Here is a 27,333-nt window from a genome sequence, read left to right as displayed (position 1 = left end):
TGCCAAACCAAACCAAACTAATGCTTGACAATCCCCACAAGAAATGGCACATGTTTTTTGAAATACCCTGTATACATAATACCTTTGTCAGATCAAATTATTAAGGAAAAACTTTAGCATAGAATACTACAACAGGAAAACGAAATAATATAAGGAAACATTTGCTTTACCTTTAATAACGTTCTTTGTCACAATGACCAAAACTCAAAAACCAAAATAACATCAGTGCGTCCCGAACGGTAGTATAAAAGCAATTACCTAACACCTATCATCTCTGTTCATTATCTGATTTCCTTCTCTCTAGTTTGCGAATAATATTTTAAAAACCAATAATTATTTATGTATACAGAGTGTCTTAAAATTGAAAGTATTGAATTTAAAGAAATAGGTTTTTTTCAAACGTCACAAATTCAATTTTTTCTTTGTTCTAGCAAGCACGATAATAATGTGGTTCTGTCTGGACTACTTTGCCGATTTTTTATACCTGATGGACATCCTAGTCCATTTCAGAACTGGATACCTGGAAGATGGCGTGCTCCAGACTGACGCAGCCAAACTGAGGCAGCACTACATGAACTCCACTACGTTCTACATCGACTTACTGTGCCTGTTACCACTGGATTTTTTGTACTTGTCCATTGGGTTCAATTCGATATTAAGGTTGTTTAGATTGGTAAGTTTACAAAGAATATAACTTGTAATGAACCGTATACTGGAGTCGGCAAGGTTTATGTTTGTGTTGAGATTTATGTATGTAATAAGAGTATACTCCATAGTATACTCAGTTTTTTTTTCTTAAAAAAAGTTTCTAATATTTTTTAAGTTAACTATGGATGGGTTTATTCCGGGTGTTGCATCGTCGGACGGGACATAGGAAATTCCATGTAAATTTTAATGGGGTCAATTATTGGCTTCCCTAATTATTTTAGAGAATAATTCTATTTAGGTTTATTGAAGAGCACTAAAACCCACATTCAAAAGAATAACTTTAGATTGATTAGCTCGTTTACGAGTTATCGCCGATTTATTTTTAAATATTTCTCCTTTCTTATGGCCCTGTATTTACTTATGAGCACCAGTCAAGGTAAAAGATAACTGTCAAATGAAGTTGTCATTTCAGAAATTTACCTATTTAGTGCTTTATTATTATTGAAAACTCATTCCTACATCGGAAATCTTAAAGATGTATTTATAAATACAAATTAATATGAATTAAAGTAAAATAAAGTAACCAATTACAAGGTTAATTATAGTATTATTACAATATTCAATAACTTATTAATTTAGGTACTATTAAATTGTTAGAACTTTAGGATTTAAGATGTTCAAATATTCCTCCATCGATTGCTCGACAATAACCCAGGCGATCATAAAATTGTCTTCTTACATTCGCTAGTTGGTAAACTGAAATTCTATTGCATTCGGCAGAAATAGCATTTTTTAACTCGTCTAGATTTGGGTATTTTTTATCCTTGTATATCCTGTTTTTTAAATGGCCCCAGAGAAAAAAATAATTTGGCAAAATATCAGGAGACCTTGCTGGCCAATTTACTGTATGATTTAGGCCAATAACGTTTCCGTAAAAAACTATTGTCTAAATATTCCCGAACAGCCAGGGTACTATGTGCCGGGCAGCCATCCATTTGGTACCAAACTTCCTGATTTTCCCTAGCGGCAGCATGTAAAGCAGGTAAAATATAATTTTCGAGTAGTTCCAAATAATATTCTGCATTTAAATTTCGCGTAAGAAATAATGGCCCGATAATATTGTGTCCGAATATCCCTGCCCAAACATTTACTTTCTGTGGATATTGCGTCCTTGTTTCGACAAACCTGTGTTGGTTTTCTTTGTTCCATTATCGATTCATATATTCCGTCTTATCTAAGTTTACTTCCAATCCCCATTTGCTGGGGATGGCTCCAGCAAATGGGGACAATAGCGACTTTAGTTTCTTTGCATAATTCCAGGCATTCTTTGACCAATTTCGAATTGATGGTTACTGAGTTGATCGCTCTTAAGGCTTCTTGACTATCGGATAAGATTTCAATATATCTAATTGTTAATTTTAATATTTTTAGTTAATTGTTTATGTTTTTTTTTAATTTCCAGATAAAATTGTACAGATTTTGGGCCTTCATGGACAGAACAGAAAGGCATACGAACTATCCAAACTTTGTTAGGTCCTCGTACTTAATTCACACTCTCTTGGTTGTGTTCCATTGGAATGGATGCGTGTTCCACTTGGTGCTGAAACATGACGGATTCGGCAGTAAAAACTGGGTATACAGTGATTCCGGATCAAATGAAGGTAAGACAGACTACAGTTCTAGCTATATACGAAGAAGGAGAAAATCTAAAATTCATATTTTTATTGTTATTTGTATGATTTCAGATCAGGACCATGTAAAGTCATACCTCCAGAGTTATTATTGGTGCACTTTAGCTCTAACTACAATCGGAGATCTTCCTAGACCGAGAAGTAAACCTGAATACTTATTTGTGATATTTCAGGTGAGTTTAGTTTTATTATTGTTACAGTAAATAACAACAAATTTATTTTCTTTTAAAACGAACATACTGTTAAAATATATTATTTTAACAGTACCCCCATAACTCTGTTTAACCCATAACTCTGTTAACCCCCATAACTCTTAAAATATATTATTTTGTGCGTAGGTACATACAAAATCAAAAAAAACTCTGTTATTCAATTGTGTTTTGGAGATTTATAAGAATAATTTGCTGTAAATTTTCTATTCTTGTTTCCGTTTCCAGAGATGCGCTTAACATATGATTTTCTGTCTTGCTTTTGCATTCCAAAAATAGTTTATATTTCATATTCCTGTTATGTCTTCAACAAAAGTTGGAGATATTGATATAAAACTTAAAAATTAAAAATAATGAATAAAAACATGACCGCAAACAATAAAAAAAATCATTAACATTTATTACATTTTTTCTTATTCTTCAATTCTCTTTATTGCGAAAGAAATTAAACCACTGACTTTTATTTTGCATCCCCAGCAGACCAGAAAATAAAATAAAAATAAAGTGAATCGTTAGCTTTAAATCGTTTAAACCTCGGTATTTTAACGGGCGACATGACAACACTGCTGATGGGGAACGTTGCGGAGTTGAAACTCCGCATTGGGGGCGCACAAACAGTGGGCGGCTCTTTGGGGGGGGGCCGGAAGATTTATTTACCCCCTCGTTTTAGGTCTCTATTTGGTGAATGGCGCGTGTATCAAGACACACGGCAAGAATGGACAAATGCCACTTGTCATTTTTTTTATTTTAGTGTCTACTACATAGTACAGAAAAATTCTTTATTTCCCTTTGTTTTTTTAGGATACTTGTACAGGGTGGTCGAAATTGGTCTGTTTTAACAGCGAAAACCTATTTCCTGACTAGATAGAGCTTAACCGACATCATAGACTAATGTCACGTACTAGAGATAGATTGGACACTGATATAAAACAAATGGGTCCGTCATTTAGAGCCACCTGGTGATCCGGAAGAAACTAATGGAGAGTTTTGGCATAACATAATTTTAGCGTTCCGTTACTTATTAACGCTATTATAAACGGTAACGTTATTCATTTAAAATTATTCCTTCCAAAAATATAAAATAATAAATATTTTGTTTTAATCCTCTTCGAAATATTTTATGTTTTATTAGATCATTCGCCACTTTTAACTAGTAGGCTTTGGACCCCTTATTGATGATATACCTCTAATGGAACTCGAAAAACATATTTTCCAGCAAGACGACGCACCGGCTCTGAACGCTGAAGTTATTAGCAAATTTTTGCAGCCAATTTCAAGAATATTTGAATAGCTAACCAAGATCCCAGCCGTTGGCCGTCGAGGCCGCCTGACTTAGTGCCCATGGATCTAATCCTATGGATATATTTGCTGAAGAATAAAGGTTCCTTATAGAATTAGAAATACTTAGCAGTTATGAGAGGGTACCTTTCACCCCCACTGAGTTAATGAATTTTGCGAGAAATGTTCAAAAAAACTGCCCCGTCTGTCCATAACAGAAGACGGTCGATATGTTGAACACCTATAGCAAAATCTCATGTCTTGGTTTGCTATTTATTTTTAATGTTATTAAATATAGTTTAAATGTGTTGATGTTGGTGTAAATATGTTTAAAACAAAATTAAAATTCTGCAAATACGTAGCAAATATTTAAACACCAACTATAGATGCACATAGCGTCTATTTTTTTTGCATTTTAGCCAACTAAATTATAATATAGTAAAATATTAGAGCGGGCGAATTAACTGTTACTAAAAATACTATATATTACCAACAAATGTACTTATGTTTATTTATGGTTAAACTCTCTCTTAAATTCTGGTTCATAAATTTATCATTTCTAAAAATGTACAAAATGACTTTAATAAAAAAAATTTTAGTAGCTAACACGAAAATGATGATCGAATGTAAATATACGAATGCAAATTATAATAAATCATTAAATCTACTAAAAATCACTGAACTTTCCGACAAATCAGGAATATTTGAATTAATACGATTTATTTAAATAATGATTTTAAAAATAACTTGACGGATCACCAACATTTTGTCAACTAGACAAATCTAGACCACAGACAGTCCAGTTAACATGTCATCTTCATATAGAAATCAGGTGTTTACATTGTGTCTTTACTACATTGTACAGGAAAAATTCATTATTTTCTTTTGATTTTTTTTCTTCGGATACTTGTACGGGGTGGTCGAAATTGGTCTGTTTTAACAGCGAAAACCGACATTGATGTCATGGGCTCGATTTTTGAGTAACATTTTAATGGCGTAAACTGCCTCTTGATATTTTCATTGCCAACCGAGATAGAGGATCTTTTTGAATTTTTTACCATTTAGAAAATTGTCCATAACTTTTGTATTTCGCGGAAAATAAAATTCTGTAAAAACGTTCTTAAGGCATTTTTTTCAGTGGCGCGTAGTCAGTTTTTTTCTATACTTGCTCTTTGTGTCAGAAATAATAAAAAATATAATTTTTTAAATAGAAATCATAGTTCGCTATGAACTTAAAAAAATGCTGGCGTTTATCCCTTTCCAACGATATAAAGTTATGTGTATTTATTTCTAAAAATGAAAGAAATATTAGTTTTTTTATCTTTGTATCGAACCTTGATTTGTGTCGACCTGGTTGCATCATTATTTTTTATCACAATTTAATATTCTATATTATTATTTATCTGCATAATTAAAGACTTTTTAAAAGTAAATCAACATTCTATATTAGTATAACCATTTACAATAATTAAAACGCCAGGATTACAACTGCACTATTAAATGGAGAATTTAGAGAGAATTGGATTGGAACAAGGGGTCCCATATCTTGGCCTGCTAGGTCCTGTAATGTAACTCCTTTCGACTTTTTTATGGGGAAAATTAAAAGAACTTATACAGTGTGACCCACTCAAGACCGGGCACTCTCCATAAAATCTGTGTTTATAGTCCGATTTTGATGATTTTTTATTCAAATATAAAGTTTTAAAAAATGTACTTTAGGGCTCAATGTCATGTTATTTCACAAAAAAACAAGGCCTACTTAATAAAGTTTTTGTGGTGAAAAATTTGCAAAATCATATTAGCGATTTTTTTCAAAAAAATTGAGTACACCCCTACATTCGGCATCCCCCAAAACAGTTCTGTACCAAATTTCGTTTAAAAATATTAATTATTAATAATTCTGCAGTTAAATTAAATAATTCCCTATTTTTGCCAATTTAACGATGAGTTATCACGTAACCCTTGAAAAAAACAATCCACAACAATGGGTTTTATTAGCTGTCAATTCTTGCAGCGTAGAATTGAATATTAATTTAATAGCACGCAGAAAAGTGTTGTATCAAGAAATATTATTTGCATTATGGAACAATTAAATATTAGGGATAAAATTGAAATGATTCGTTTAGTGGGTGATAACTATCTTCAAGCAGGAGAAGCTGCCAGAGAATTTAACAACAGACATCCCGACAGACCTGCAGTAAGTAGAAGCACGGTTCAACGAATAAATAGAGTTTTTAATGAAACTGGTTGTGTGTCAAAATACTTACTAAAAAACAGAAGGCCGGAACATTGAATAAATAGGCGGAATGAGGAAATATTAGAATATTTTCGTAACAATCCTCGTGCAAGCATTAGAGGCGCCAGTGTTGATTTGGATATACCAAGGGAAAATATTAGGAGATGTTTGCGAACTAATAAAGTTAAACCCTTTAAACCAAAGATTTTACACACTTTGGAAAAGGAGATGATGTTAGACGATTAGAATTCTGCTTATGGGCTCAAGCAGAGTATTTAAATAATAGAAATTTCTTAAAAGAAATTTTATTTAGTGATGAGGCAACATTTAGTACAAACGGAGTAGTATCCTCTCAAAATTCGCGATTCTGGGCAGTCGAAAACCCTGAATGGGTGATCAATACAAGAAGACAGTATTCTCAGAAATTAAATGTGTGGTGTGGCATACTTGATGATAGAATCATTGGTCCATATTTTTTTGAGAGAAATTTGAATAGTCCAACGTTTTTGAATTTTCTGATTAATGACTTTTGGGATGCAATACATAATTTACCATGCCAAACCCGTTTGAATTTAAAATTTCAATTGGACGGATCACCTGTGCATAACGCGGCAGTTGTCAGGGAATGGTTAAATGAAAATTTTGAAAATAAGTGGATGGGTCAGGAAATAGCCTCGCTAATTGAGTGGCCACCGAGATCCCCGGACCTAAAACCCCTTGATTTCTTTCTTTGGGGTTTCTTAAAATAACAAGTTTACAAGTCTTAGACTTCAATCTGTAGATGAATTACGTATTAGAATTAGAGAGGCTTCTGCAAATATTACACCACAGCAGCTTAGGAATATAACTGTTAATCTAAGAAGAAAAGATGCGACAAATGTATTGAACTGAATGGAGGGCTGGTAGAAGCAACTAGAATTATTTGAATATGTTTAACTTATTATTCGGTTATTGTGTTGCTTGTAGTATTTTTTATCATTGTTTGTAATAAAACTCGTTGTCGTGGATTGTTTTTTTTCAAGGGTTACTTGATAACTCATCGTTAAATTGGCAAAAATAGGGAATTATTTAATTTAACTGCAGAATTATTAATAATTAATATTTTTAAACGAAATTTGGTACAGAACTGTTTTGGGGGATGCCGAATGTAGGGGTGTACTCAAATTTTTTGAAAAAAAAATCGCTAATATGATTTTGCAAATTTTTCACCACAAAAACTTTATTAAGTAATAGGCCTTGTTTTTTGTGAAATAACATGACATTGAGCCCTAAAGTACATTTTTTGAAACTTTATATTTGAAAAAAAAATCATCAAAATCGGACTATAAACACAGATTTTATGGAGGGTGCCCGGTCTTGAGTGGGTCACACTGTATATAAGGGAAGAACCATTGGGACAAAAAAAGGAATTACAGAAGGCTACTAGGCAAGATTTTGGACTTATTACACCAGTTCGCCTAATAAATCGTTGTAACTCTGTGCGCAAAGATGTTTATTGTGTATTCAACAAGGAGGTGCTCAGTTTGAACATCTTTGATGATTTTTTTTAGAAAACTATATTCGTCACTCAAAAAATACGTTTTTTTAGTTTTGTTCTTTGTTTATTGGATCGATTTCAATTGTAATTACTAATACTAATATAGAATGTTAATTTACCTTTACGAAAGTCTTTAATTATGCAAATAAATAATAAAATAGAATATTAAATTGTGATAATAAATAATTAGGTAAATAGGTCAACACAAAATCACGGCCTGCTTCGATATAAAGATAAAAAACCCCTAATATTTCTCTCATTCTTAGAAATAGATATCTTTAACTTTATATCGTTGGAAAAGGTTAAACGCCAGCATTTTTTAAGTTCATAGCCAACTATAATTTCCGTTTAAAAAATGATATTTTTCATTTATTTTTCATAGAAAAAACTGCCGCTACGCCACTGGATTGTGCATGGTTAAAAAAGTGACTTAAGAATGTTTTGACAGAATTTTATTATTCCGCGAAACACTAATGTTATGGGCAATTTTCTAAATGGTAAAAAATTCAAAAAGACCCGGTATCTCAGTTGGCAGTGAAAATATCAATAGGCGGTTTAAGCCATTAAACGTGTCTCAGAAATCGAGCCCACGACATCTACTATGTCGGTTTTGCTCTATCTAGTCAGGAGATTTTCTCTATTAAAACAGACCAATTTGGACCACCCTGTATTGGAGGGAGGAAGTTGAGCACCGCGACTTTACAGATCTTTTCTCTTGGTGAGCTGGCACTTGGCTGGCACCCAGAGTAGGAGGACTTTATTCTCTTTACCCAATTTTGTTTCATATGCTTTTTTAGTGATAATAATTTTATTCCACAATAAATTACCCTCAAACCACAATTGATACTTCTTTTGCTATTGCTACACTGTTGATGAATAATATTTGAAATTGCTATGGAACTCTATCAAAGTTCTTGTTTTTTTTTTGTTATTATCGATTTAGGTGAAGTTATTTTTTTATATTTCAGTTGTTGTTTGGCTTGCTGCTGTTCGCCAGTGTCATGGGACATGTTGCCAACATCGTGACATCAGTATCTGCAGCTAGAAAGGAGTTTCAGGGTAAGTGATAGAATAATAGCTAATCATTGACAAAATAAATTTTGTACATCGTTCATATTTAGTAGTGAAGACTTAATATCTTTACTGTACTACATTTTCAGAGCTATTTACTGCGATACCTGTACAGGTCAACGATCAAATCCATTATTTCATTTGTTATTACATAAAATTGTTACATACCTAAAATTAATAGATTTTATAATACTTCAATTTGTTTAAAAAAAAATCAAAATTTAAGTGAGAATGCAGTCAATAATCACCACATAGGCTAATAAAACTGCTTTTTCAAATTTGTCAAGTTTTCGAGAATTTTATTCCCATCATCAGGACAGTTTGCCTGAGTCAATTAGCAAAAAAAACATCCTCTGAAACAACAACTGTCCTGATGATGGGAAGAAAATTCTCGAAAGCTTGACAAATTTGAAAAAGTAGTTTTATTAGCCTATGTGGTAATTACTGACTGCATCCTCACTTAAATTTTTGAGTTTTTTTCTTAACTCAGTTAGTCACGACTAACCTGCTATTTTTGTTTAAAAATATATCATATTTTAATATGGTAAAAAATTATCGGTGACTCTATTGTTGCTGAAGTTGGAGTACTTAAATTTAGTAGGAGAGTTTTATAGAAATGAGGAAAAAGATATATGTAAAGATTATTGCGTTAGATGCTACAAGGTGCTTAAAATAGATTCATGAATTTCGACTATTTAAAATTAAAAAATCTCAAATTATTTAAATACCACACCCTATATATTATCCGTTTTTCTGATAGATTTTGCAAAATTGTTCGTTGTATTTTTGAAGTCTATTTATGATCAAGAGGCTAACGAAAGATAACAGAGGAGGATGGCCGATTCACCATCCACCGCCGCCGCAGGAAGTGACGTCATGTATTAGTCATCAGCTAGAAACATGTAAAATAGGCTAATAAACAAGAATAAACAGGTTTGAACCGCTTTGAACCGCTTTAAAACAGAAATAAACGGGTATGAACAAAAAATGAACAGTATCTGCAGTTGTTTTTAAGCTAAAAAGCGGTTCAAAGCTGTTCAAAAGCGGTTCAAACCTGTTTATTCTTGTTTATTAGCCTATTTTACATGTTCCTAGCTGATGACTAACACATGACGTCACTTCCTGCGGCGGCGGTGGATGGTGAATCGGCCATCCCCCTCTACTAAAGATATCTGGACAAATATAATGTATTCAACTAGAGCTATTTCAAGGAGACTGACAAGTGCGTACTTGTTTTATTCTACTAAATCGATACATTTATTTCTATTTAGATGTGGAATTTTATTTAAACACACTGTTTACTACCAACTAATACTGAATGGAAGTTCAAATTACAAAGAATATTGTATCATAACCTCACAAGTTATGATTTTAAAATGTATGTAGAAATATGCAGGGTGTCAAAAAAATAGTATATCTAACTTCGGTTGGTGATTCTGCAGATATAATAAATAAAACAAAAAGTTTCTATGAACATATCGTCCTATTGCTGCCAAAAGTCACTAACAAACATTTTCCGAACAACCAAAAATTCAATCACTAACTATATTTTGAAGCGGAGAATCGATTGAAAAAGTCATTAGCTACGATTTCTGGCTATTTATGTTTTATTGTGATACCGAATAGTTACTAACTTTATATAAGAGTTTCTTGCCTTGAACTGCTAATATAGAAATTAATTCCACGCTGTGTTCGACATAATGTGGATCAACCTGTTCTCACTACCGGTTTCGGGGCCCTACCCCATCATTAGGTGAGCTTGGGTCGTTTCCACACTATGTTGAGCACAGCGCAGAATATATAAACACGATTTGTCGTAAAGTAGCGGTAAGATATTAAGTCCCGCATCGCGAGATAGCGGCCTGCGTGCAATGGTAGTACTTTCGTATCACTTATTACATAGTTACTAACTATAACATCTTTATGCAATGCAATTCATTTTTAGACGCGTTTTTCTCGGAAGTAACAAAAAGTAAGTTAGTGACTTTTGGCAGCAATGGGACGATCTGCACTAAAATGCTTCCCGAAGAAGTTACAGCCCTCGAAAGGTTAAATAAAAATAATATATTTTGTTTATTTTTAAGAACATTGGTAAACCGTTTTTCTTGAAATTTGGTACTCTTAACCATATTTTAATGCCAAAGCGAATGACGATGGTGAAAGTCCTGTACACCACCAGAGATAGTAGAGGTGGCCAAAATAACTTCAAATTAAAGTCTTGGACAAAAGTCTAAGGATCATTACATGTCTGCCTATACTCGTAAAAACTTTCTAGACTGGAGGATTACTAAAGGCATAAATTCTTAACTTTAAATAAAACACAAATTACCAACTTTAGTTACACAAAACAACAAAAAGTCTCTCTCCAGCAACTGTACTCAACTAAAGTTGGTAGAAGTATGTGTATTTTATTGCGAAAAACATGAAGCAGCATCAACAAAATTCAAATACATAATTATATAACGATAAATAAAACACAAATTACCAACTTTAGTTACACAAAACAACAAAAAGTCAGCTGCCGGTGGTACGATCTATCATTTTTCAACAAATTTATTTTATTAAAGGTGGTAGAAAAAAGTACTAATATACAGGTATGTCGTATGCCCCTAAAACATGAATGCGATAATTAATAGTAAGATTAACATTAAAAATACAAATTCAAACTCTCCTCATAATTATTATAATGGCCGTGGACAAAGTAAAGTATTCAACTCGCAATTTATAGCCATTATTCACTCGGGTGACTTGCGCCCTTTACCTACGGCTTGTGACGCAAATGTCACCCTGCGTGAATAATGGCTTGCATAAATTGCTCGTTCAATAATATAATATATTTCTTCTCGCACGTTTTTTAATTGTTTCCATTTTTAGATTGGATATGGCGTTTGTCGCCTCAGCCTGAATATTTGTTGATAATTTACTTATTTCGTTTTGAGCCATTTCTGGCTTCAATTCGATCAGCAATCGACACGAAAGAACATTAAAAAACATTGACTCAAAACTGACAACTGAAGAGACAGCTTTATTCATTTGTCAAATTACATAGAAACCAACGCCAATACAGCACAATATTTTTTCTACTTCTAATAAATTCCTTGAAATATTAATTTCTGGATATTTTTTAAAACGTAACTTGCTATGGAAAAAAATATTGTTTTATACACGACGATAAAATTGCATTATCGTCTCCCGAAATTAATTCATCGCTCGTGAATTAATCTTTTTCGTCGACGATATAATACCATTTTATCGTCTTGTATAAAAAATATCTGTTTAACATCCTGTATATTTTCTTTTCAATATAACACCAAAATGGAGAAATATTATTACGTAACAGACGCAAGATCAAAGATAAAACACTTTAACCGTAAATCAAATTGCCCGATCAATTGCACAAACGATTTATAATATCAAGATTTATGCTTTTCATGGCAAAATTCGAACGAAAAAGAATTTTTGCATCGGTAACGATACAATGGATCCTTGTTGGAATTTTTGCAAAGATTTCCCGAATTTAAGAATCCCACACAAAAGACTACTTTACTTCAAAGGGACTTGAACCCCCTTGTACGGCAATTCTTAAGCGAAGTTTTTGAACTGCAACCAAACTTAGCTTATCGTATTATATTATTTGAATTATTCTTATTTGAACCGTGTAATATTCGGAGTATTATTCGGTATAAGTCAGTAAAATATCGACACTGAGTGATTTATTTTTTAATTATTACTCTTCCTACAATCTCTAGAAAGCACAGGGTGGCCCATTTTCGTTTGTTTTACAGGGTTTCTAGTTTATGAATAGATACAAAGATGCGGTTTTCACATCACTATGCTACTTTTTGTGAAATAAAAGATGCTACTCATTGTCATAAACACCATTTATTGGAATATCGAAAGTCAGATCATGTCTTATTCAGGGTGTTTCAGAATACATGTGCCATTTCTCGTAAAATAAGTCGAAACAGATTTAATTGCTCTTTCTAACTATATTATGGTTTCCATACCTGTCTGGTTCAGATTTTGAATAAAAAGTGATTTTTTAATAAAATGGCAATCAAGATGGCTGGTGTCGCCATGGCAATTTGCTAGTAACAGTTAGTAGCTATTTTTAAAATCGACATTAGTTTATTGACTTTATTTAAATTTATAACAGTTTACTTTTATTTAATTTACCTACTATAGTTTAATAAGTAAGTATTTATTATTTTATCAAGAAAAATAAAGAAGTAGTTCTTTGATTTATATTACGATGACTTAAAATTAATAGTACCTAAATAAAAATAATTTCATATTGGATTTTCTATAAAAGAATCAATTAAGGCAAATTAATTTTCTTCAACCTAACCAACGACAGGTTTTTGCCTAATAAAGGTTTTTCATATACATATCAGCTCTTCGAAATAGGAAAAGTAGTTTTTCAAAGGAACGCTTGTCAAGAAGATTCCTATTTGGATATCTTTGAGCATAAACCCTTCAGGCCAACAAGCAATTGTCCTCACAAAATCACTAGAGTAAACGCCACGAATGTTTGGGAGTGATTTATCGCTTGATGAAATTAGAATCGACACGCGCGCTCTCATTTTTACATTAAAAACGTAAATTTTTACCGCAGACGTAGGTTTTTAAAGGCCCGGTTTAATCATCTGCCTGCGCTCCTCCTACTTATTCTAAAATGTTAGCGTGATTGACAAAGACGATACTATATCGCGTTTCTTTGATTGATTCGTTTTTGTGCGTCAGTCCATTGGTGTGCTTGCAGTGCGACCAATGGGGCATTCCATTTTATATTTATAACCAAATATATGTTTTGACAAGACTGACAGTTAAAACAACAAAAAAAAATAAAATTTATTTTTCATATCAACATAGGTCCGATTCTGCTTTGTTTCGTAGTTGCAGGGTGTTAAAATCTTAATAGTTTTTAGAAGAAATCGAAAGTTTTTTTAAAAAAAAAATTTTTAAAAAAAACGTAATTTTCTTATTAAATATCTATTTTAGATTAGGAAGTGCTTAATAAAACAAAAAGATTAAACAAACTAAACCTTTAGTTTTGACTCGCCCTGTATATATCAAACAAGATTGCAAACTATTGTAGACCGAATTTTGAAGAAGACGCTATTACACAGTACTTCATGTTAAAAAAATTAAAATTCTTCGAATTTAGAATTTTAAGAGGGCTTAAACAAGCAGTAAATTTAATTTAAAAACGGTTATATTTCAAAAGTCACTAGGTATAGTATAGGACATTACGGTATATTTGGAATGGAAATTTAATGGTAAATCCACTGAGAGGTAAAACAAATACAGGGTGGTCCGAACTGTATTCCGGAAACTTCGGCAGCATATTTTACTGATAAAAATAAGTAAAAAAGTTCATATAAATGTATGTCCTAAAATGCTTAGTTTCGGAGATACAGGGTGGAGAAATTTCATTTTTATTTCGATATTTTACAAATAATTTCTGAAGTAACGTCAATATTTGGATGAAAATTGGTGTCTGGGAGTTTTTTGACATGAGAAATTTGATTTTGATGTCATTATGACTCCTACTAGTAGAGGGCGCCACCTACATATCTTTTAACTGGTTTGAAGAGTAATAACTTTTCGTTCGTACCTGTATAAAACTACTGAGTAAAAAAATATACATTTACAACGTTTTTTACGTGAAAAATGTCTCTTGGTAAAAATCGCTACGAGTAATGGTTTTCGAGATATTTCACAAGTAGCATCTATCTGACTTCGAACTAAATCTGACCTGAAGCGACGTCAGACTTTGTGCAAATTTAGGTCGGGTGCTGCTGATACGGCCGGTGACGTCGCTTTCCTATTAAAAGCAACGTCGTTGAATCCGAGTCGGTAAATCCAACGATCTGTCGACGTACAAAATAACAACGTACCATTTTTATTACTTTCCCAACGTCGTTCCCACGTTGGCTTGCATGACGTACATATACTTGAACTAGCCCGACGTCTACCCGTTGTCCGAATAGGATACGTCTCACTGATAATCCCTAAAGTAACGTCCAATTATATTTTGTTGTATTTTATGTTCATATTTATAACCTAATTTACGTATCTCTATTTACGTCAGTAAATACAACCCATTATGTAGCAGTTGCGACCTAATGAACATAAAAGTTTTTGTAAACAAACTTAATTTTTTATTATGCCTAAAAACACTAAAAGGCATTTAGACATTCATCTACATTTTACAGAAAGAGGTCGAGGCTTTTGCAAAATAATAATAGTAGTAGTGATGTCTTGCCTCCACCCATAAATGCTTTTTATCCGGAAGAGATGCTGCATTACACTGGTGCATCTTAATTTCATCTTTTAGCTTAGGAAACCAGCGGACCCCATCCTCCCCCCACATGTGAGGTTAGGCTTAAAAAAGTGGCTGCCCATGTTTTTTAAGGAGAAAACAAAAACTAAAATATAGTTGCACAAATCTACAAATCACTGATACGCAAAGTGAGGTTACGTGGCGTACGTTGGAATTACATACGTCATAATAGGATTGCCAATTGCCCAAAAAGTGACTTCCGTTGACAAAACTGGTGTCTGGATTAATAATTCAGAATTATTATAATATGAAATTAGATAGGCACTTATAGTTATATTCGAGGAGTGATTATGAATCCATTTGTAATTAGGTAGTTTGGTTAGGTTTTTATGTATTCTTGGTAGCGAATATCAATTATAAACGTAACGTAAGTGTTTAGCGATAAATTTACAACAATTATTAGGTAATCCAAAGATAAAACACCTCTACTGGAAAGGTCGGGTATTTATGAAATTTCTTGTAAAGATTGTAATCAGAAATATGTTGGGCAAACTAGAAGATCAATATTAACTAGATTTAAAGAACATTTAGCTCAGATAAGATATGGTAGACCGGATAAAATCTTGCGTTGCTGAACATATTGTTGATAATGAACATTGTATAGATCTTAATAATTTAAAATTAATTGTAACTAAAATCCAACGTAATATGACGTTGGTAATTGGTAGAATTACATTCCTTATTAGGTCAGATACCGACGTCGAGGCGACCCGAATCTGTATTCCCATTTAGGTGCAAATAAGGGTCGTCAGGCGGTCGAACCGACGTTGGTACCCGACGTCGGGTTTATTGAACGCGACGTATACCCGACGTTAGATAACGTCCAAATGCTACTTGGGCTGGAATTGAAATTATCAATACCTGTCAACAGTGACATAAATTAAACACGTTGACTAAACAGTGTATATAAACGCTCAACTTGTAGATTGTACTTTAGTTTATAATCATCTGCTGATGATGCTAACATGGTTAGCGAAACGCGCGTCCAGTGTAAAAGTAAAAGTGTTTTGGTGTATTGTGGTGATTTAGTGTTTTTATTTTGCTGTGTAACACCAAAGGTTCCAACCCTCAACTGTAATAACTATCTACTCAACGTGTTTATTTTTCGTCAATAATGACATGTATTGTCTATTTCCATGCCAAATATCTTCAGAACGGTTGCTCGTAGCGATTTTTACCAAGAGACCTTTTTAACGTAAAAAACGTCGTAAATGTATATTTTTTTACTCAGTACTTTTATACAGGTACGGACGAAAAGTGATTACTCTTCAAACAAGTTAAAACACATGTAGGTGGCGCCCCCTGCAAATACGAGTCATATTGACATCAAAATTAAATTTCTCATGTCAAAAAACTCTCCGATACTAATTTTCATCCAAATATTGACGTTACTTCAGAAATTATTTAAAAAAATCGAAATAAAAATGAAACTTCTACACCCTGTATCTCTGAGAGTAAGCATTTTAGGACTTTTTTATTTATTTTTATCTGCAGAATAAGCTGCCAAAGTTTCCGGAATACAGTTCGGACCACCCTGTAGAGCTTATTCGGAAGCCTGAGTCACCCTGTAGGTAACTATTTCAATCATTGTTGAACGCTGTGTATTAGTCATGCAAGCTCCAAGTTAACTTTACGACTCTTGTGCATATAAAACTGGATTCCTTCTGAGAACTTGGACTAATATCAGACTTCACCGCGTTATCTGTTTTACGTGTCTTGATTTTACAACTACTTTCTCCAGCAGCTAGTCCCACTATAAATACTTCAGCCTTTTAACACCTAATTTAACGCCTTTTAAAGATTTAATTGAACGATTTCTGTCTGTAATGTTTCAAGTTCTTTCAAGACAACTTAAACGGACATTTTTAAATGTTCTATATTTCAAAAAAAGCTGGAAATGATCTTAGAACCCATTTGATTTTCAACCTAGGGCAATTTAACTGTCCAGTAGAGGTGGGAATTCTAGTTCCTTAGGAGGAACTAGTTTTTTAGTTCTAGTTCCTCCAGAGGAATAGTTCCTTGAACTAGATCTTTAGTTTACATTAGTTCCCGATTAACATTGACATCCTCGCTCCTTGCTCATGGGTTTCGATATAAGTCGTACGAAATATAACGAGAAATAACGGTTTTTAAAATATCTGAAAAAATGTGTTTATTTTTTTAAAGTTTGATGCCCTCTAGCGGACAAATAAAGCACTTTTGTATAGAGTAATATTGTAAAAATACGTAGTAGTTCTATGTCCACGGAATATTGGGACACCCTGTATAAAAATGTGTTGTATGAGGGAGGACCATAAAATCTGCATTGGCGTAGTGATTACTAATAAAATAACATTTTAATGCGTAATTTCGGTTTATTTCTGGTAGAATTTAGATTTGTACTGGTATATTTTTTAGGTCATCATATAGATATTACCTGCTATAAAGAGTCTCGTTTATCATAAAAAAGGAAATAAAATGTTTTACTGCCATTGCATAAAATTTTAGTACTGCAATTTTGAATTTAGTGCTTTCTGAAGTAGGATTATCTATTTTTTAATAGAATATTAAAAAATAGACAAAGAAATAAAAAAACAGTGTGTGCACTATAATGTTTTTATTAAAAAACGATAATTCTCTCATCCGGCTGGATAGCCCTGGCAAGTGCGGCCATTAAAAGAAAATATTACTACATCTATATCTCTGATTACTACTAACCAACAACTTGTTTTGTGTGGTCTGTTTTTGTTTAAATGTTTTCTTTATTATTCAATATTTATAGTGATTTACAGTAATTTTATTAAATTATATGAATATTCTCGTTGATTATTTGCTTGAAATAAATATGACAGTGTCCTCCGATGAAAATACGAGTTACTAACTCTAAATTCTAAATCTGCGAGCTGTCAAATGAGCTAGATGCTTTACTGGCAAGAACAGTTAACCTAATAGGACTGCTCATTCAGCCAAAAGTATCCGCCAGGTGCATGCGAAAATTACTCGCTTTGTGACGTCATTGTAGCCCTTGTCATGGTTATTAGTCCTTATCCGGCAACCAATAATACACACACGTGCATTATTGGTTACCGAATGCAAAACGTTCATTATTTAGTTTATTTATTTAAACACCTTATATGTATGCAGTATAGAAAATTAACTGTATAAATCGTATTAGATACTCGGATAATGCATTTTTAAGAACAGCAGTTCCCAGCATCACCTTTTGCAAGCATTCTTTTTAGAGTACTTCCATATTTTGCTTTAAAATAATTAATAAACAAAATCGTGGGCACTTAGTATGCACTTTGTCACAATCCACAACACAAAATGAACGTATTTATACACTCTATAGCTCTAAAAACTTTAAAGACACCTTTTTCACATTTAAAATTGAAAAAATAATTAACTCAAAATTTCTCAGCTGTTATTTTTATAAGTTTACCATAGGCAACTAATAATACACACTATCATGACAAGGCCACGAAGGCTTTGACAAGGGCTACAATGACGTCACAACTGAGCGGGAAGAGGCGAACGTACGTCTTATGAGGATGAGCAAGCCTATTTTTATTTTACCGTTCTTGCTTTACTGGTACGTTGATATTAGCACGGCATATAAATCACACGGCAGGCTAACTCTGACCAGATTGCATTGTTTAAAATTTCTATAAAATTTGACCTTGAAAACACCATTATGGGTGCCGAGTCAGGGCCGGATTAAAACACAATAAAAAAAATAAAACTAAAAAAACCAAATTTTTATCACTCAAGAAAAGAATGAAAGACTCAAAGCTGCCATAACTGTATGTTGTCGATGACAAAAACTACGACTGACTACGACACTGGTTAATTTCTGTTGCTGGCACCCATAATGGCGGCGTGTGCAAGGATATGCGCGTAGCGTTCCCGCTAAAGCGAGTCGGCCTGCCGTGTGATTTATATGCCGTGATATTAGCATATTTAGAAAAACAAATTATAAAGTTTTGATATGTTGAGGTTATACGTACTAAAAGGAGACTTTTTAAAATCAAAAGAGTTCCTAACTGTAAAGTGTGAGCTTCACCCCTAAAAACCATCCCCAATACGCACTGCGGTGGTTTTCCTCGTTTTTCTCGAAAAACATTAGTCGCACAGAAAACTTTGTGTAAAAAGATGCAATTGCATTAAAGTCGGCATGAAATGTACAACTATGTGCGGAACCTGTCGTGGGCAAAGTTGTTCGAATGAGCACATTCTGGAAACTATAGACGATGACAATATGTAGTTGAAAATATGAATGTTAGTTTAGTGGAATAGGCAATGTTTTTGTTTATATTATACAGTATTATATCTGTTGCGTGTATATTTATCACGTTAAAACACCTTGGGAGACTATAATTTGAAAAGCGACATATATTTTTTTTGTACTCCATTTTTCAAACGGTTATTGCTCGAAATGCATTGGATAAATTTAAATAATGAATAGAACCTTTTTTGTAGCAAATTTTATAAGGAATATTTTCGGTAAGAATAAAAATTTTTGTGGGACCAGCGGGTTCTGAGAAAAAGGCGAAAAACCATCGAAGGGCGTATTGGGGGTGGTTTTTTGGGGTGAAGCTCACACTTTAAAGTTAGGAACTCTTTTGATTTTGAAAAGCCTCCTTTTGGTGCGTCTAATCTCAACATATCAAAACTTTATAAATTTTTTCTTCTATTCGGCTATTTTCGGTCTAATATAAATATACTATACCTAGACTGTTATTCAGAAGCTACAAAACTATTGATGAAAATATGCATGAAAATATACTTCCTAGCCCACAATCAGGGGATATTGGTAATTGGTACACATCAAGGTTGGTACAATATCAAGTTTATTATAGTGAATTTCTTAGCCGCGTATAGGACAGATCGTTACCCAGTGTTGCCACAAGCTTATTTTTTATCGGGGTAGATAGATTTATCACAAGATAGTAGATTATCACAATATTTTGGACGGGAAAGCGGTAGTAATAGCCCTTTATGTCCCTTAACTGCTGTTAAGGAGGTAAGTTTTGTTGATGTAAATAATAACTGTTCATATATTTATAATTAATTTATTTTTGTTTCCTAAAATATTTTGATTAAAAGAAAATATGTAAAAGTGGGCAACGCTGTGCCGATCAAGCTTAATCACGTGACTAAAAGTTTATTCGATATGAACTATAGAAATATTCTATTAAAAAATAGATGTATGGTTTTAATTGTATGGTTCACATAACTTTTATATTTGACATGAACCATACAATTATTTTTAAGGACTGTTTGTACAAAATGGCATCAAAAATAACTCCTACGATGATTATTAGATTTTTGGCTTCAATTGATTTTATGAAGTAATAAAAGGACTTGAATGCCCTCAATTTTAGACAATAAAGTTAAATTTTACGATAGTATACCCCGCCTACACAACATAAAACGCTGTTTTACGCTCCGACTGTGTCAATTATTTAGATCTAATATAAAATGTAACAATTTTCTTTAAACCAACTCCATACTAACTTATAGTATCATCTACTTCATTTATTTTTACCTAAAAAGCTTGATTGAGAACCTCAAAATTAGTGGAATATATTCTTTAATAGATACATATAATAGTTTAGTTTTAATCATCTGCATGGTTAGCAAAACGCGCGTCTTGTGCAAAAGAAAAAAATGTGTTTTGGTGTTATTATATTAAATTAGTGTTTTATTTTGCATATACAACAGTTTGGTAAAAATATTTTCTTTCATTCTTTTTAAAAAGCCTTTATTGTTACATTACTTGTGGAGTGCTTTAAGCCCTTATGGGATACAAACCTCGAAATTAATTTACTGTGAACGAATTTTTATAAAACTTTTTGCATTGTATTGTTAATAAGATATATTACAAAGTTTACCCATTTAAATTCATTGCTTTCACTTTAGTATATAAATAAACACACATATACAAATGCATACATACAAGATGGCTCCGTGTTTCGAAAAAATTCTGTATCAGGATTCATATTTGGAATTCTCACTCCAAACCTTTTAAAAAATATGTGTTTAATGGTAGGTCACATTTAAAAAATATATTTATAGATATACAGTATGAGTCAAATATATTTTTACACTTAAGTTTTAGTTTTTCAAATAAAATGCTTTAAATTTGTTTAGTTCAGCGAATTTTCTATAAAATTCCGGTTCCAAAAATACCTTAATAACATAGAGTATAGAGTGGTTTTTGAATTTTGACCACGTCCATGAGGACGTCAATTTAGAGACGTCCAGGAACCTTCGTCTAAGAACTTTTAATGGAGACGATCGACTTATTGTAAGTTTATCGCTAAGAAACCGCCGTTTGTCAGATTTTCAAATTTATAATGAATTGCACCTAAGGAACGTACATATTAACTATAAGAAGAAGACTAAATGAAGCAAATCTTATGTCCGGAAGGCCTGCTTCGGGATCAGAACTTACTAGATCTGTTGACTAGGACCAAAATCAAAGGCATTGTTATAATGTAAAAATTACAAAAAAATGTTAGTGTCTTCTCTTCAAAAGTGAATATCTCAACAAAAATAAAACTAATCAGATTAACCAAAAAGCAAACTATCGAGAAAAGGTAGATGACAAAATGATTTTTAAATTTCTTGCTGTTTTAACATATTCCACAGGGTGTTTCAAATTTTCGCCGAACCGAACCGAACGCGCGAAACATTTTCCGAAGCTTGTCGGTAAACGGGATTTGTTCAAAAGAATTTGTTCGTTGGCCGGTGTTCAGTGGATACGGCAGTTTTGAACGTTCGTTGTGTTTAGGCTGTTTTTAAACTGTACCTAGCTATGGAGTGGAACAGAGAAAAGTGTTTAGAGTTAATTGATGAGTTTGAAAGGCGGCCTATTTTATTAAATTAATAATTAATTATTAAATTAATTAAATTCTTCTTATGCATTAAAACTAGGTCACTAAGTAAGGCCATTGACGGCGCTAAAAGAGGCGTCTTGCCTAAATTTTTCGTCCTTTCCTTTTTTTCTCTTTTTTGTTACCCGCTAATGCCTCTATAATTAAAAAAGCACCAGCAGCTATGGTAATATCAGATGCATCTTTATCGATAAACATACTAACACTGATTCACACACTGATTACTGGTGGGAACGCAGCGAACACCGCAAACAGTGCGCGGCGCGTTTGATTTGTTCGGAGTGTTTTGTTGCAAGTGAATACGCACCTTCAAACTTAGAAAATGCTTTATTGACCTTACATAAGCTCACAAAATTTCACTTCAATACAAACTTTTGTTCTCCTTGCAAAACCTGCGTTGTATATGACGCGCCGCCCTGTATAAATCGATTTCAATCAAAATTTCAGTGATTAGAATATAAGCAGAATAAATTAGTTATGCATTAGATTCATTTATTTCAATAAATTTACTTAGAAAAAAAGATTAAAAAATCAAAAAAAATAAGAAGGAAATAAGTAGGAATTTACTAAAATTTCTAAAATAAAAAGCAAGGGTAAACATTTTAGTATTTTATCTATAAAACACAATACAGAAGGGTTCACAGTAATACATTCACAGTAATTGAATTTCGAGGTAAAAGTTTCTGGGAACTCCACTATAATTAATATTTATAAATCAATATGAGAGTATTATAAATTCATATTTAATTTTATTAGATATATGTTATTCGTACGTTATTAATCATAAAATTTCAATATTTTATATATAAAATAATTGCAAAAGTTTTATTGCGTAAATTTTAAAGTTTAATTTTTTCATTATTTGTATTTTGCAGGGGAATTATTCAACTTAAATCGGATATTCGGAGGGATATTAAAATTTATTTATTGCCCATTGTCGTATACATACATAAAATGTTTATTGATTTATAAATAAATCAGTTAGAAATATGTATTTTTCCAAGCCACGCGACACTGTTGGAAGTCGATAAACAATTTTTTAACAACATTTGGTGTATGTTTTTCTATACATATTTATACCATAGATTTAGGAAGAACAGATATCACATTATGCATTTTAACCCGATCAAACATTCGGAGGTTGACTACGTACTGTAAAAAGCAACTGAGATAGAGAAGGCGACATTGCCACATATCAAATTTGCGCCTATCTACTTAGTTTGATTTGCAGAAAAGGTGACTTTAAAACCTTTACCGGATATCAATAAATCTCAATTTCTTAATTAAATTAATAGTTTATTTTTAAAGAAGCATGCGTAATAATATGTTATTAACCAGAGGATATATGCGTTACTATTAAAGGACATGTTTACTGTTTAATGTGCTGAAACGTCTAGAACTATTGGCAACGTCGATGCTAGTCTTCCAGAATGAAATGAGCCGTCCGTCCCACCACCCCTCGCGACGGCAATTGGTCCGTTATAGCGTACTACGTTTAGCTTACGGTGTGATGACCCTGTGTTTGAAGTCGGAATCAAGTCCGAAGTGAACTTTTCAGTGTTTTTCAGTAGTTTTTGTTTCTGTTTAATGTACTTTTGAATTTGCGAATTTTCAATATAGTACGACAGTGTCAAATGTGTGGACAAATGAGCTCAAATTACCCGAATTTGTCTTTTCACAGGTAGGTATTGTTTCCGCCGCGCCGTAATCGTACATAGGCGTCCCACAAGGGAGCCTTTCACAATTAAAATAATTTCTAATTATATTTGTTGAATTTTGATCTATTAAAACAGGAACGTAGTACCTAGCCGGTAATTGAGTTATAATTCGTCTCAATTACTACCTAACTGTTGTAGATCATAACAAATTTGAATATAAACGTTACATTTGAAACTTTATTATAAGCCAGAAAGTGACATTTTTTTCTTAAAATTGCGTCCTATTTTGGTCATTATATACGATATTCTAAAGGAATTTTGCTTAACAAATAAACAAAGGTGTTTACCCGACATTTTTTACATTTTATTGCTTTATTATATCTGCCCCTTCGGCCTTGTATAGACAATTTTTTACCACCGTACAAATACATCTTCCTAGAGTTATTTGTACGGTGTGTTTAACTTTTTTTAGAATGGGACGAACTGTAAATAATTAGGCTACTAGTTTTATACATACCTATTAGGAGAATAACCCAGGCCTCCAAAAAAGCTTTTTACCTATTACGTTTTTGGTTTGTGATTTTTATTTCAATGTTTTACATAAGATGGGGGCCATTGTAACGCACATTTTCAAAATATTTTTGTCAACATACAGGGTGATTCAAACCGCAATACATATGCTTAATACAGTTCATGAAGATTAGGACATTTAACTAAAATTTGATTATCTGATGAAAAAAAAGCTACATTTAAAAGTAAAAGCTACCTTTAAAAGTAATGGATTTGTAAATAAACGTAATAGGTATTCATTATTATGCGACAGAAATCCCATACTGTAGCACACAGATTTTATACTTTTAATGATAAATGCCGAGACTAAAAGGCAATTGCGAGACTAAAAGGCAATTGCCTCGTATCAGAGCCATCATAATACAAGAAGAAGACCGAAAGTAATATCTTGTCTTATATTTTCAAAAAAAAAACACAATTTTCTCATTAAATATTGATTTTAGGTATAGGAAGTTATTAATAATACAAGATTAAATAACTATTACACAGTACTTCACAGGAAGCTATCGATTGCGAACTAACTAAATCGTTACTAATTAGGTACTAATTTTGAAAAGTTCTTTTTAAGATAAAAAAAAGGTAAAACTAAAACTTAAAGTATCATTTGAGATTAAACAGGAAGTTCTAAATAATGTTGTTTATTCTAAACAAGACAAAATTATTTATAAGTAAGTTTTATAACATTCCTAATTAAATTTGGGCGAAAAGAATATTTCTGTTTGCTGTAGGTAATCTTCTCAGGGAAAATACGTAAATAAAAATGACTTTTTAAGCCAAAAAAAGTCAAAAGGACAAGTTATTACAAAAAAGGACTGTCCTTTTCAAAAAAGGACAAGTGGCAACCCTAGGTATTTCTGGAATGGAAATTTAATGGCAAATCTACAACTTTGGTTTGAAAATATGTTCCGGCCACCTATGTTTACAAAAATGTCTAAAATGTGCCTAAATTCCTCCATATTCTGAAAAAAAAATTGAAAGAAAAGTCACCAACCACAAACCTAATATAGAACTATTTCGGAAGCCTGAGTCACCCTGTAAATATTCAAAAGTAACTGAAAGTTTATATAAGAGTAACTGAAAGTTTAAATTGAAAATTGACGTTGGAGCGATTTTCGAAAACTACTAACGTTTCAACATAAGTATATGTGGGATATTAATTGTATTATTATATTAGACCTTATAACAAAACTCATCTGACGAAAAAGTGTTAATGTAGTATATTAATATGGAGTAAAAATTTTACTAATTACTTTATTTTTACTTTACTAATTCGTTCCAAAAAACGATACGCCACTGGCCATTAGAACAATCCAAATGCGCCTAGTTGCCGGGGTCGGAAATTTTAGACTTCTCTGTCTCTTCTGTCCTTGTTTGACACATTGGAATGTTTGATACACTACCAACGAGTATTTATGAATTAGATGTTCGGTCTATCTTTATAATGTCTTTGATTTATACAGACCGGACCACCGTAGTAGTAACATAGGCAGAACCGGACGAATTAGCGTATACCCGTCCGCCGGATAAAAAGCAGGCGAAAAAATGCGATAAAATAAAGCTAGGTAGATATGTGATAAGAATGTTTCAGAATTTGTATTTATTCGTGTTTTAATAGCCAAAACGAATACATAGATTCTCGCGACAGTTCTCGTGTAAAATTTATTTTTTAAGTAAAATAATTGATGTTTATGAAGTTCGTGAGAAAATTCAAATTATAAAATGGTATTTCCAAAATAGGTCTTATCGGGATATACAAACAATTTTTGCACAAACTTTTGTAGACAGGCCAATTCCATCTTTACCTACTGTATCAAGAGTTATTAATAATTTTGAAACACATGGGTGCGTGTTCCCACAAAAACAAAAAAAGCCTGATGTGTTGATTAATGAAGAACAGGAGTTAAAGCAAGTGTTCATTTGTGCTACCGCGGATCAAAATCCCACGTTTTCAAGTAATCAAATTGCTGAGGTGGTTGTTCTGCCCACAATGCCCGTAATGTTCAAGAATATTTGAACAATACTTTTCCCAACCGTTTAATTAGTGGATATGGAACTATTTTGTGGCCCGCTAGATCACCAGATCTTTCTCCCATTGATTTATTTTTGTGGGGTTATGTAAAATCCAAAGTGTATGGTCATAATAGGGCTAATAATCTGGATGAGCTTCAAGTAAAAATACGAGAGGCTTTCCAAAATATTAGCCCTGTGTTAGCCAATGTCAGACGGGTATATGTCAATACTCGGCACTCCTCGCGTCGTATTCCTAGTCTGTCACGACCGGCCCGTCCAAGCGCAACTGCAACTGCGTACTGCCTGACCAGCCGACTAGCCGGCAGTGAATCTCGAGTACGAACGCAAAACGGGTAAACGTAAATTCGTCCGGCAACTTGCTATGTTACTAGTAGCCTGGTCTTCTCTGTATATCGGCCAATTATACAGGGTAAGTCTTAAATAAGTGAAATTATTTTCAGGGATAGTAAATCTCGATAAAAGAAACATATTTTCTCTTTGCCGTTTTTCAAATAAATCCAAAATAACCGAGTTATTTTAATTTGAAAATTTCCAAAAAAAATTGATTTTTTTTCTTAAATTTTGAGAACCACTGGATCTTTTCTGGATTTTCTTTCTTGTAAATTTAATCTACCACCTATGTTGTCATATTATCGGGAAATTATGTTTTTTAACTAAAAACTATTTTTTTTTTAAAAATTTAAATTTTTTAAATTTTTTTCGCGAAAAAACCCTCATTGTCGTGTTTCTGGGGTCAAAATATACTACCTCTAAAAATATTTGAACTTATTTAAGATTCACCCTGTATAGGGTAAATCGAAGGGTTGTTTTTTCCCTAACTTTAACACACCCTGTGCAATAATTTTGTTAGTAAATTTTCCATGACTGAATATGACTGAGCATTTTTTTGATTCATGTTATAACATGCCTTGGTTAATGTTTAACAGCAATAAGAACTTGCCAGCAAGAAATAGATAGCCACATATTTTCTCTTTATGGCACAGTGACTGTGGTAATCACTTAATTTGACGTTTATACTATACATTTTTTTTCGCAGGCAGTTTTTTTCGTCTAAAATTTTTAAATATTTATTTTCTCAAAAATGGTCAAAGTTAGGTACTTATATGAGTATTTAATATCAAAATTCATAAAAAATTACAGAGAATTTAAGTATGTAACAAAAAATGGGGGTATATATTTA

The 27,333-nt window shown here is 32.5% G+C and overlaps 1 protein-coding gene across 1 annotated transcript in view; it reads left to right on the top strand.

Moving 5' to 3' along the window:
• The window catches only part of LOC115875641 (cyclic nucleotide-gated cation channel alpha-3), a 182,330-nt gene that overhangs the window by 27,231 nt on the left and 127,766 nt on the right, over positions 1-27,333 (top strand). The window contains exons 5-8 of the mRNA XM_030891443.1: positions 432-673; positions 2,111-2,309; positions 2,394-2,512; positions 8,568-8,658. Coding sequence (XP_030747303.1) covers positions 432-673; positions 2,111-2,309; positions 2,394-2,512; positions 8,568-8,658 — 651 coding nt within the window. The remainder of the gene's footprint in view (positions 1-431; positions 674-2,110; positions 2,310-2,393; positions 2,513-8,567; positions 8,659-27,333) is intronic.

This window comes from Sitophilus oryzae, unplaced genomic scaffold, assembly GCF_002938485.1.
Source record: "Sitophilus oryzae breed Bouriz unplaced genomic scaffold, Soryzae_2.0 scaffold_1000_pilon_pilon, whole genome shotgun sequence".
Classification (NCBI taxonomy): domain Eukaryota; kingdom Metazoa; phylum Arthropoda; class Insecta; order Coleoptera; family Curculionidae; genus Sitophilus; species Sitophilus oryzae.
Note: the sequence above shows the minus strand (reverse complement) of the source record. Positions and strands in the feature narration are given on the sequence as shown.